The sequence below is a fragment of the Phascolarctos cinereus genome, unplaced genomic scaffold, assembly GCF_003287225.1.
Source record: "Phascolarctos cinereus isolate Bilbo 61053 unplaced genomic scaffold, phaCin_HiC Scaffold_1;HRSCAF=81, whole genome shotgun sequence".
Taxonomy (NCBI): domain Eukaryota; kingdom Metazoa; phylum Chordata; class Mammalia; order Diprotodontia; family Phascolarctidae; genus Phascolarctos; species Phascolarctos cinereus.
The window spans coordinates 256,623,502-256,637,477 of record NW_027555514.1 but is presented as its reverse complement, the minus strand read 5'-3'; the positions used below and the strand labels follow the sequence as shown (position 1 = coordinate 256,637,477).

General features: G+C 35.1%; 1 protein-coding gene across 1 annotated transcript in view; it reads right to left on the bottom strand.

Annotated features, from left to right (window-relative positions):
• Nucleotides 1–13,976, bottom strand: part of TMTC3 (transmembrane O-mannosyltransferase targeting cadherins 3) — a 66,217-nt gene that overhangs the window by 21,790 nt on the left and 30,451 nt on the right. The window contains 3 exon segments of the mRNA XM_020993495.2: nt 6,600–6,720; nt 10,884–11,032; nt 12,326–12,578. Coding sequence (XP_020849154.1) covers nt 6,600–6,720; nt 10,884–11,032; nt 12,326–12,578 — 523 coding nt within the window.

Here is a 13,976-nt window from a genome sequence, read left to right as displayed (position 1 = left end):
TTATAGCTAAATCTCTTAACTATTTTGACCTCTGGGCAACTGCAGTGATATATTGGTCTGTGCCTAGTTTCTGCCAAACTGTTTTCTAGTTTTCTGAGCAATTTTTGTCAAATGGTGATTTCTTGCCCCCAAAGCTTGGATCTTTGGGTTTATCAAAAATTAGATTACTAATTGTGTGTTATGTACCTAATCTATTTCATTGATTCACCACTCTATTTCTTAGCTAGTACCAGACTGCTTGATGATTACCATTTTGTAATATAATTTGAAATCTGAACTGCTAGGCCACCTTCCTTCACATTTTTCTTTTCATCAATTCCTTTGATATTCATGACCTTTTGTTCTTCCAGATAAACTGTTCTTATTTTTTACAACTCCATAAAATAATTCTTTAGTCGTCTGATTGGCATGGCACTGAATAAGTTAAATTAAGTGGAACTGTTATTTTTTATGTATTGGCTCTACCTACCTATCAGCAATTAATATTTTACTTAAACATTTAATCTAAAATTAAATTAATATTTATTAAATTATTAAATTAATTAAAACATTAATATTAATAAATAACTGTTTAGAGTATGTCTTTGTGTGAAATGTGTCTTGTAGCTGTGTTCGTACAATCCCTGGGTTTTTCTTGGCAGGCAGAGTACCAAATATTTTAAATTGCAGTTATTTTAAATGGAATTTCTCTTTCTATCCCTTCCTGCTGAGTTTTGTTGGTAGTATATAGAAGGGCTAATGATTTATGTGGGTTTATTTTATATCCTACAGCTTTGGTATAGTTGTCAATTATTTCAACTAGTTTTTTAGTCGATTCTCTAGGGTTCTGTAAGTATACCATCTACTGCCTTTTATTCCTTCAACTTCTTTTTCTTATCTTACTGCCATAGCTAGCACTTCTAGTACAATATTAAAGAATAGCAGTAATAAGGGACATTCTTGTTTCACCCTTGATCTTCCTGGGCTTCAGGTCTATCCCCATTACAGATCATGCTTGCTATTGGTTTTAGGTTGATACTACTAATCATTCAGAGTAAGGCTCCTTTGATTCCTCTGCTTTTTAGTGTTTGTTTGCTGTTTTAAAATATGAATGGGTGTTATAATTGGTCAAAGGTCTTTTCTGCATCTTTTGAGATAATCATAAGATTTTTATTGTTTTTGTTATTGATATGGTAATTTATGCTGATAGTTTCCCCAATACTGAACCAATCCTACACTGTTGGTAGATAAGTGCAATAGCATCTCCAATGTCAGTCTTTCTCATCCCAACACACTCTAAAATTTGCCAGATTAATCTTCTTAAATACAGCTCTGATCACATCACTCTTGGTCATTAATTTTTATGGGTTCTTACTAATTAGTTATAGGGAAGAAGCTTGATGTAATAACAAGAGCAACAGATTTTGCATCAGAGAACCTGAGTCTGAGTCTTGGCTCTGCCACTTATTAACTGTGTGATACTGGAGAAGTCACTTAATTTCCTCATTTATAAAATGGGAGTGACAGTGCTTGTACTACTTAATGTCTGATGGTTGTCGTGAAGAAAACACTTTATAAAGGGCTATAAAAATGAGTCACTGCCACTAAGCCCCAAATTCCTTACTTAACTTGTTCTCTAGGTCTTTTCCATCATCTGGGCCTGACCTAACCTTTGCACCTTAACCTCATAACACTGTGGCCATTCCTTTCACCCAAATAGTCCTTCCCTCCTGACTATCCTCATCTCCACCCATTCAAATCCTATTGATCCTTCAAAGGATATCAAAAATATTTTGTCATTCCCTGACCAAACTGAGGTGTCCTCTTCCTGTTCTGAGAGTCTCTAGTACTTTGTGGGAGCCATCTCCAGTCATCTTGATTTATATTTTGCCACTGGACCCAGAAGGCTCAGGAGGAGAGAGTAAGGCTGGTGACTTTGCACAACCCTGCCTCTCTTAAATCCAATTCACTTGCAAGTCATGACATCACCTTCCTGATTGTTCTAGTCCTCTTCGAGACTGAAGGACAAACAACTACAGTACTTTGTACTTTTCTTTAGATGCTTAATCATATTTTGTCTTGCTTTATATGTATTTGTATATACCTTATATTTCCTACTAGATATGTCCTGTTCTGTAAATGTAGAATAAACAAGTGACATCCAACACAGCAATCCCCAGGCCAAATAAAAAAGTCAACATCACTAATTCATCTGTTTTATGTCCATACCCCTAGTTCAGTAAAAGGATAGCATTTTAAAGCTGGAAGGGATCTCATAGGTCTAATCCACTTACTTAAACAGAAAAGGCCAAGGTTAATCTTGAATGGCTTATTTGTGATGAAGTTATGTTAGCTTTTAATAATCACACCCCTAAGTGTTTATAAACCACAAAAATCCCCCAATCCTCCTGTTCTTTTCCTTTTTTAAAAGAGGAGATATAAAATGTATACAAATAAGTTTAAAAAAAAAGGTGAATTATGATTAAGCATGAACCAAGAAGTACATAGTGCTGATGAGTTTCAGATGGGATTACCCAAAGTCTTCCTCCTCTGGAAACTGAAAAAAATTTTAATATGAAAGGGCCTGATAGGACTCATTAATACTTTACTTGTATGTCTTATTACACTGTAATATAAATGAAAAGCACAGCATTTGTGTTTAAATCTTTTTTTCTAACTGCTAAATGAATATCTCCCATTGAAAGGAATTCCAGATATCATTAACTACTTCTGGGAAGAATGGGGAAGAGGGAACCCTGAAATCATTCTAGGGCTACTCAGAAGGTTAAGGCTACTTGAGATGGTCCTGGTTTCTGACCTCTTTCAACCAGATAATGCCCCGATTCCCTAGGAATAGCCCATCTGAGTCTGGCCTCCATAAGAGGTTCATTGCAAGCACCTGCTAAGGGCAGAGGACCCTTAGTGGCTTCCTCCTTCACAATGGATAAAATAGCCTCGGAACCAACTGTTCTACCCTGGTATCTTCTGATTCCAATTTACCTTCCACCTTGATGAGAAAATAATCTCCCTAATACAGAGATCTGATAAGGTCAAGCTGAAAATCTGCAGAGCACTCTATTGCTTAGAAAGTTAAGCTCCTTAATTTGGAGTATAATGACTTCCATAATGTCTCTAACCTACCTTCCCCCAGGTGTTTCAAAGCACTACTCTTCATGTCTCACTTTTCTAGCCAATCTAAATTAAAAATGCTCTTCCAGTTTTGTCTAATCTCATATCTGAGTACTCACATGCATTCTTTTTATGCCTCTGTAAAAATCCTCTTCTTATATCAAAGCTAAGATGAGGAACTATGTCCACTATGAAGTCTTGCACAATTCTGTCTCTACCTGTCTGCTGAAAGTGAGCTTGCCCATATCATATTCTTTATCATTGTTGAGTTCGACATGCCTGACTTTTTGTGACCCCATTTTGGGTTTTCTTAGCAAAGAAATGGTTTGCCATTTTCTTCTCCAGATCATTTTACATATGAGGAACTGAGGCAAATGGGGTTAAGTGACTTGTCCAGGGTCACACAGCTAGGAAGTATATGAGGCTGGATTTGAACTCACAAAGAGGAGTCTTCCTGACTCCAGGCCCAGCAACTCTATCCACTGTACTACCTGGCTGTTTCCTATCTACGTTGTAGCAAATTATATATATTTCCCCAAAAGACTATAAGATCCTTGAGAGCAAAGATAATATAATTTTTTATCTTTTACATTGCAGGTTGGTCAATTATATTTCTTGAATTCTAGGTCACAGAGCCTGCCATGCCCTAACATAAGACTGAAAACTGTCAATCTGGCCTTCACTCTCTTCCTAGATCCCCTCATTCTTGCTCTTAACAGTTTGGGGCCTTTTTCTATTTCCTTCAATGTTTTCCTAATCATCCTCTACCTCCCTTTCATCTGACCCAAGATTCTCAGATTCATATTTTATGAGTTTTAAACAGTTTAATGTTCTTTTACTTAGTATTTAACAATGTCTTGTGGACTAGGAAAAGACATCTAGTTTCTAGCTCCACCAGTATGGTCAGCTTGGTTCACCTAATAACAAAGACCTAAAGCTCATGTTCAGAATAACACACAATAACCTAGTGAAAACAAAACAGGGGAGGTGGGATAAGCTGTTGGCCAGGTTAAGAAAGGCTATTGTCCTCATAATACAGGTGAAATAGAGTCTTGTTTATAGTAATTACAGATGACATTTACACCATGATTTAGGCTTTACAAAGCACTTTACATATAGTTCCTAATTTGAACCTGGAAAGAGAGTCACAGAGATATAAATTAATTTGCTCAAAATTACACAACTAGTAAGAGATATGATCTCAAATCTTACTTCATTAAGTGCTCAAATATCCATAATATCTATCTTACAGAATTCATTTCAGAGGACTAGTCAGAGGCAAAAAAAGTAAAACATTTTCTAGTGAGACAGTCACCCAGGCCTGAAATCCAAGGAAGCTACTTTTGGTGTTCTCAGGAAGGAAGGGTTTTTTTTTTTCTTGAAGAAGAGGTAGTAGTGCCAGAGCAGAATGACAGGGGCAGGACAGGTTTTCCAAGTCTGGGCCATTGGGTTGTAGGCAAAGGGATGAGTTTATTGAGTTGGAGGACTGGAGAAGGAAGTCCTTGCTTAAAGTGAAGCTCCCATATGCCATACTGAAAACTAGGGAAGCAGATTCTTAAAGACAGAAAGGTCCTCTATTTTGATGACCTTGGAACCAGAACCGAGTTTAAATTAAGACCTGGAATGAAAAGAATTTTAGGCATGGGGGAATCTAAGGAGAGTAGTAAATATTTTTAGCCCATAAATGATAAGGATTAAACTATAGGAACCTTTTACAAACTGAACTGTTAAGCTTTTTAAAACATTACTACCTCCCCTCTAGCCCCCCGTCTCCCTGTGGGGCTGTAGAGTTTTTTTATCTTATATATATATATAAAATGTATATATATATGTATATATATATGTATATGTATGTATATATATATATATGTATATATGTATGTGTATTTTCATTTAAATATCCAAGATGAGATGTTATTATTAAGGGACAGGGCAAAGGAAACCTTGAAGTGTCCTCTCCTAGGACAGAGTTTTGGGAACAGGAGATGTAATGACAGTTTGAAATATGAGGGGCACCCCAATAACCAAAGACAGGGACTCAATAGCAGGCAAAAATAGAGGGGTTATAGTATATATGGTGTACTTATTTCCTAGGGGTTTTCCTATGCCCCAGAGTACCTGGTAATTTCAATTCTCAGTAGGCATTTATCTTGTATTTTTAATAAGATGATGCTCAAGTTAAACTTTCAAATACTTCCTAATCATACATTATAGCTTAACTTAAACTGCATGATGAATTCTACTTTCCCCCCATGGTGAGGAATGAATAATGTTGCAATCATTACAATTATTCAGCCATCCCAATTTCTGCTAACTATTCAGAATCAAGTCTAATTTATTTTACTTCTTTAAAGATTCTAGAAATATCTACCATAGGAGAGAATCACCTCATCTCAAAAACTTTACCTTACACTAAGAGGTAACATGGCACAGTGGATAAAAAGCTAGCCTTGGAGTTAGGAAAACACAGGTTCAAAGACCTGCTTCTGACACATACTACCTGTGTCCATGGGCTAAGTGCTTATCCTCTCACTGAGTCCAAGCAACTCACAAGACTATAAGTTAAAGGTAAGTTGCTGGTCTATATTGGTGGAGGGAGTTTCCCTACTGGGCAATTCCTATGATAACAACAGATTTGGATAAAAAACAAAACCAAAAAACTACCAGATACATATCTTCCTAATGAAAAGACAAAGGATTATTCCAAGGAACAGATGATGGATATGAAAAAAAAAATCCCACAAAGTATAAAATGCTATATAGATGTAATGTACTATTACTGTTGTTAAGTTACTTCTCCATTTATGTTTCATTACTTTGAAAAGTTCCTAATTATTACCATTGGGCCTAATTTCTCAATTTTTACTTACCACCTCTAACTTAGTCTCATCATCTCTTTAAGTGATCTACGTTTTATCAAAGTATGAAGTTTCCATAGTATCTTCTTTCTAGGATAAAATTTTTACCCTTTTTATGTGGCTACCTCTTGCATGGCCCTATCCTACTCAATGCATTTGTAGCATAGAAACAAAGTACTTCAGTAGTTATTTTCCATCCACCAAGTATGTAACACACGAATATTTCAGTTTTATATTCTAACACACACTGGCAAAACTTTTTAAAAAAAATCTATCTTGAGAAAGTAATATATTAAATATATATTCTAAATAAATACCCATGGATAATAATAGATTATCTTGTTTAAACACAAGAATAAAATTTTTTGTTTAGTATGAGAAAATACTAATATATGCTCTGGATATATACTTTTGGATTAATACCTACTTGGCTTAGCACAAGATCTGGCACAAGGTAAGTAATTAATAAATGCTAGGTGACTTAGTGCGGTACATCACAAATTTTGTATAGAATTTACAAGTCTCTTCTATTACTAAATCAAAAGTGAAACAAAACAAAAACAGGTTGGTTGTGCTTCACAAAGGTGGTTTTGAAGTATGCTTTCCAGTCATATCGAAAAATACTTTACCTACCTTTAAGGCAGACATAAACAAGGTATACTCAGATTCCCAATCCCAGTTTCTGTGAAGTGTTTTTAAGGCATGAGTGATCACCACTATAGACAGACAAACCCAGGACAGTTTTTTTAGCACACTGTTTGAGGAAAAAAGTAAAATCAAAATTATACAGAATCTCACGTGGAAGTGACTTCAGAAGCAATCAAGTCCAACTTATACCTGATAATAAATCTATTACAAATCATTAACTTTTTGTTTTATGAAATGGAAGATCTGTATATTTATAAATATCAGGCTCAAATCTGTTCTACAGCAAAGACGATTACATTGGCCAAAATTGCCTAAAGTGAAATATCCTGAAATTAAGTTTGAAATCTATCTTTTTAATATAAGTACATTTAAGACATATTAAAAATTTCCCCTGCTTAAGCCATCAAAAATACAAGATGGCTAAAAGTAGCTTTTAAAGTTAACTGGCCTTTTAATATATAAAATGGAGATAACAATCCCTATCTTTCTGATTGTGGGGGTGGGAATAATAAACATACATATTCTTTGTAAACGAAGATGCAGTATATACATATTATTATAATGATCACTTCATAAACCACAACAACAATTTAAAGGTGAATATACTGATCTAAAATATGAAAGTGGAGAATATTGGAAAAATACACCATTTGGGGTTTAAGATCTTCCTGTTAGACCTTAAGGTCCTTGTTAACTACCCAATACCTAACAAAGTGTTCTGAAGAGAGTAGGCATCTAATAAATGCTTGTATTGTATCAAGAAATAAAAGAGATCAAAGGTTTGTAGACCACATAGATACCTTGTATTTATAGATCACAAATATTTTCTTCAAGACAAGTCAGAAGACAGTGGATGTGGTGAATACAGAATGACATTAAAAAAAACTTGTGGGGCAGCTAGGTAGCACAGTAGATAAAGCACCAGCCCTGGAGTTAGGAGGACCTGAGCTCAAATCAGGCCTTAGACACATGATACTCATTAGCTGTGTGACTCTGGGCAAGTCACTTAACCCCAACTGCCTCACAAAAAAGAAAAAAAAAAGAAACTTGTGTTTTAACAGAGAGTAAACAATTAATTATAGACGCAGCAGTTGGTCAGTCAACAAGCATTTAAGGGCTTCCTATGTGCCAAGCAGGGAAGCTAGGTGGAGCAGCAGAGTGCTGGGCTTGGAGTCAGGAAGACTCATCTTCCTCAATTCAAATCTGGACTCAAACTCTTCCTAGCTGTGACTCTGGGCAAGTCACTTAACACTGTTTGCCTCAGTTTCCTCATCTGTAAAATAAGCTGGAGAAGGAAATGGCAAACCACTCCAGTATCTCTGCCAAGAAAACCCCAAATGGGCTCACAAAGACGACACAACTGAACAATATGTGCCGAACACTATGCTAAGTGCTGGAGATACAAAGAAAGTCTTTGCACTCTAATGGGGGAAACAACATGCAAAAAACTATGAACTATAAAGGAGAGAAGGAGATACCTATGAAAATATTGTGAAAGTAGAACTGAAAGGCTTGGCAAAAGATTAGACATACGGAGTAAGTGTAACGAGAGGCACTGAAGATGACACTGAGGTTGAGAGCCTAGGTGATAGAAATAATATGCAACAGTGTTATGTTTGACTCAAGACCAAATCAGAAAGACAACGATGAGATAATAACTGGGATTGTACCACCTCCAACTTGTTGTTGATATTAATTAAAATGAAAGTGGACAGAGCTAGGGATTTTAACTAACAACACTTCCTAGAGGAGGATCTTGCTAAAGCAAAATAGTCACTCCAACCAGTACTTAGAAAGGGGCCTAGAAATTGCCAATAGGCAAGAAAGCAATATTTTCTCGGCAAGCAGAGACATGAAGTTTGGAGTGCCTGGCTGAGATAGCAACTTATTTGTAAACATTACAAATAAAGAGGGCAAAAGAACACTTAAGATAAAAAAAAAGGGTGTAATGATGGTGTCAAAAGTACTAAATTTTAGAATGAGCTATGGCAGGCAATGAAAACTAATAATAAAGAAGTTTGTTTTTTTTAAAGGCTGCTGCAGAAAAGAAGATCAAAGGCCTAGAGACATTTCTTAGGGTAGATGTGACTACAATAAATGAAGGAAAGTCAGAACTGCTTAATTTTTGTTTCTCTTTTCTCTTTCAAGGAGAATGACATCTGGACTAGCAAGGATAGAATTTTTAAAAAGGGGGGATAGTATAGAACTTGGATTCAGAAGATCAAGTTCTGACTCTACCACTTACTATCTTATGACTTCAAGCAAACATCTCACTTAATCTGTAAAATGAGAGGAGTATGAATTGGATTTCTAAACTCTGACATTCTATGATTCTGGCCAATCAGCACTGAAAACTAAGATAAGTGAGAAGTATAGCAGTGTATATAGGTCTCCCCAATAAGTACAATTCATAAGGCCTTGACAAACTACATCTAAGAATTATGAGATATGATTGCTGATCTAATGCTGGTGATTAAAAAAAAAATGTGGCGGCCAGTAAAGGTGCTACAAGATTTACACATGAAAAATATTGCTTCCACTTTCAAATGAGAGACTGATAATCGAGTTTGATTCACAGACAAATTCTAAGACTTTTGTGATTTGTGACCAAGTAGAAATGTGGTGATTATTATTATTTAAATTTAAATTACATTTTATTTTTAAAAAGAGCCACCTTCTCTTCCTTACCTCCTTCCAATATCCTTTCTACCTCACTGAGAGAGGAAGAAAAACAAAACCCTCTACTGCAAACATTTACTGTCAGGTAAAACGAATTCCTGCATTATCCACGTCCAGAAAGACAAAAAACCCTCAATCTATGCTAAGCCTATCACCTTTATCAGAATATGGGGAGCATGTTTCATCAAAAGTCCTTTGGAATCATAGTTGGTCACTGGGTTGATCAGAGTACCTAAGTCTTTCAGAGTTGTCTTTCCAATATTATTTTATTGTATAAACTGTTCTCCAGATTCTGTTCACTTTGAGATGTAGTGATTACTAAAGGCCAGAATATTTTATCATGCCAGCTTATCCTTATTTTGTATAAATACTTCGCATATATTTGCATTTACTCCCTTTCCTGTCCCATTAGAATGTCATTTGGCTCAGATTAGGTGCTTTATAGATGCTTGCTGACTCATTTCTTTCTTGTCATGATAACAAGAGTAGTAATTGGGAAATGCTTAAAGTAAAGTATGGTATACCTGGATTACAGAGTAAAGCAGGTGATAAAATTTCTCATGCCATCTCTGTAGACAAGATGGGAAATATGGGCTAGCAGGATTCAGAGCTATTTGAAGGATAAAACCCAGAGAACAGTGATTAAGATTAATGTCAACCAACAGGCAGATTTCTAGAGTATCCAAGGAATCTGTCTTTGGTCTTTTTTGTTCAAAGTTTTTATCAATGAGTTGGATGAAGACAGATAGCAAGCTTGTCAAGTCTGAAGATGATACAAATTTGGCAGAATAGGTACCATGTTGGGCAACAGATTCAGGAATTAAAATTACCCAAAGGATCTCAATCAGCTAGAATGATGAAATTTAATAGAGCTGAGTCCTACATGGGTTCAAAACACCCACAGCACAATTACAGGATGGGTGACAACGTAACTAGGAAAGAATTTGGATGAAAAAGCTCTGAGTTTTAGTGGACTTTAAAGCTCAGTATGTTAACAGTGGGCAGGTGGTCACGGACCTAGCAGACAAGAGGCCACCAAAAAATGTTCAAAGAAGGAGCTGTATCCAGGGAAAAAACCCTAAGCAGATATAAAACCAGGAATGCTATATAGAAGGACTAGGGAGGTTGAACTAGAATAAATTATGTTACTATTATTAAACACATAGCTACTTTGTCCAGGAACACCTATGTTTGATTCGAAAGGCAGCACAGTGTAAGATTTTGACTTTTAATTTATGACACGTGTATGACCTTAGGCAAATAATTTACTCTCCTGTCATTAGTTTTTTCCTCTGTAAAATGAGGGAATTGGAGTATATGACCTCTAAGAGCCATGATTCTCTAGATTTTTTTGGCTCTAAGTCTAATATAAATATTTGGTACAGGGGCTAAAGAACCTTCCAATTGACAGGGCAAGCAACTGAGGTGAATGACACACAAATATTAAAGAAATTAAAAAAAAACTATTAAAATAAAACTCAAAACAAGAATGATTCCAGTATACCCACACATCCACTTTAAGATACTTGGATCTGTCTGATTTGCTTTTATGACTGGTAATCATCAAAAGGAACTAAAATTTTAACTTACTTTCTTTTGGATAATTTCCGCCATCCATGAGCAACTAAAATACAGAAACCCATGCTGGGTACATACAACACTCGCTCTGCAACCACAAATCCAACTGGGAAAAAGAGGTTTGATGCAGGAATAAATGGCAATGCCATCAAACATAGTGCCTATAAAGAAAAATACCCAGAGATTTTGGTAAATTTAATTAGATCAATAAAACACTCAAACACAGCTCTTTTTTAGCTGACTGAAATGATTCAATGACTAAGACTGTAATAATAACAACATGGAAGAAGTACATATGAAAAAGCTACTTTAAAACTAACTGAACCAAGAGTAAGGATACTGCTAGGTTTAAGAAAACCTTAAGACTGCTTGATAGGGAGAGTCAAGCTTCTTACAGTAACAGAATGCATTTAGCACACTTGAATGTACTCCCAGAACTTCTGCTAATGTTAGACTCTCAAGGAGGATTTTGTTTAGGAATAATTACTAAAGAGCAGAAATTACAATTTCTACTGTATACATATTCTTCTTACTCAATGAGAGCTTAAATTTAGGGTAATAATACTAGATTCAATCTGAACTGTAGAACTAATCAGAGTCCAATTTTACTGGTTTTCTATGCAATCCATTCCCATAGACTATTATTAAAATAGAAATCGAGAATGGCAAGTATTTCCATTTCTACATTAAAGCACACAAACAAAAAGTTCCTTATTGAATCTCAAAAATTTGAAACATTTAACACATTTCTTTGAATCAAGGGATTGATGACTGAAAAATACAAGTTAAAGAAAACTGGAACAGCAAACCAGCACACAAGATTAATAATAAAACATAAGTTTTCCATTATATTTCTTAACTGCTTGGAGTAACCATATGATTATACTAAAATATTGTACTGTGAAATAATTTTAATCCTTATTCTCTCTAAGGACTTTAACATCCTCATCTCACCATCCTGTCATTATCTAGAGTAGCTAATTGAGTGAAAGAAAAGTAGGTCTGGCCTCAGAAGATTTGAGATAAAACTTATTTTTCTCCTTGCTTCAGGATTTATAAAACAGACGGCTTCTGTTCAGTCCTTTTAATTCTACGGGAACAATAAAATACATAAATAAAACTGAAAGACCTTCATGAATTTTTATGAATGTCTAATAATGGAAAACAAAAACAAAAAAACGACAAGAGGTAATGCAAAACACCTTATATAAATTTGCAGGTAAAACAATTCAAAACCAAAAAGCTGAAAGAGACACAAAGTTTAGATAAGACAAAGCCCTTGCCTTCAAGGAACTAAAATTTTAAATGATAAAAGGTACTATTAAAAAACATCCTTTTTGGGTCATTTGCTTTAATGTAGTTTAATAAAAAAGCAATAATCATTAAGTGTCACTAAAAAAAAAGCAGTATAAGACATTAAAAAAAGAAACTATTTGTAAGAAAGAATTTCTTACCATTAACACAGTTTTTGAAGAATGACCAGGATATCGAACACTGAATACGAAGAGTGACCCCAAAAAGCCAAAGAAAACAAATGTGGCAAGATTTCTAATGTCTAAAAAGGACTCTATAAGTGGTATTGTTCCCATTGTCCAATCACAGCACAGTTCTGAGGGATTAAATAGAAGCCACGCATTTACAGGAAGGAGGTAGTTAAAAGTCAATTGCCTTGTAGGAGTTGGGCTCACAGCAGCTGGATTATCAAACCTGGAGGTATGAAGGGAGAGAAAAAAGAAAGTTTTGAAATTATACTTTCAAAGTATTCAAAACAATGTATATAAATAAGAATTAAACAAATATCCTAACCTAAGTAACAATTTAAAAGTTTATTTTCTAAGTCATGAGAAATCAGAACTCCATCAGTTACGTTCTTTCAAACTTTTTGGTTAAAACAAAAAATGAAAACCTAATGCTTCTCTTAAATAAAAAAATTACTTTTAAAAATTTATTAATATTAGTAAATACTATAGCTAGAAGCCTACCTAGAATCCAAGATAAATACTAACTTTGATTCTCAAAAGTCAGCATCCAAGATATAACCCCTAGGATAATAATATTAGATGACATTTACGCACTGCTTTTAGGTTTTCCAAATGCTTTACAAAATTATCTCATTTGAACCTTAAGATGACACTGTGAGATATTATACTCACTTTATAGATATGGAAACTGAGGCTTGGAGATAAGTGACTTGCTCATGGTCAAACAGTAAGATCACAGACAATATAAGCAGCCAGGTTTTTCTGCCTTCAAGTCCAGAACTTTATCAACTATTATTAGTATATTGCCTCCCATATAGTTTATTTAGTACAATTAATTGATTAAATCACAAAGGATAAGGCCCTTTTATAATGGTGCTCTAAAGTATATGTGCATCACCCACCTCTAATCTAACTGCAGTGATACATATTGTCACCATCCTGCACCACTCCCACCCCTCTTTTTACATTGGAACACTGTTATGAGTAAACTGATTAGAAATGATTTTCACTTGATGAATGGCCATAAAGCTAAAGCCAACCAGTATGAAATGAATTAACTAGCCAAAACAAAGCCTTTAAGTTCAATAATGTAAAAAAGAAGCTGGCAGGCAATATTTGGATCCTCTTTTGCATATTATTTTCTGTGGGTTTCCAATTGAAGATTTCAGTGTTTAGTAAGGTTTTGAAGGGAGACAGCATCTCTGTAATGAAAGGGTAACTGTTCTTTGATGGTAAGACAGCTGTTAACAGCTCATCACTTCTCTAAAGCACTTTTATTTAATTGTTGGAACATGGACACAAACCAGAAAAAGTCCTTATTCTATAGGATGACTTATTGTGGTTTTTTTTGTTTGTTTGTTTTTAGGCAATTGGGGTTAAGTGACTTGCCCAGGGTCACACAGCTAGTAAGTATCAAGTGTTTGGTCTGAGGCCGGATTTGAACTCAGTTATTCCTGACTTCAGGGCCAGTGCTCTATCCACCGTGCCACCTCGCTGTCCCTAGGATGATTTATTGTTAAGAATTCAAAGCTACAGAGCTTTCATAGCATTACAGTCAATTAGACAGGAGTCTGTTAAACAAAATTCTCACTTATAATGCCAGTTTGTCTAATGGTATTTCACT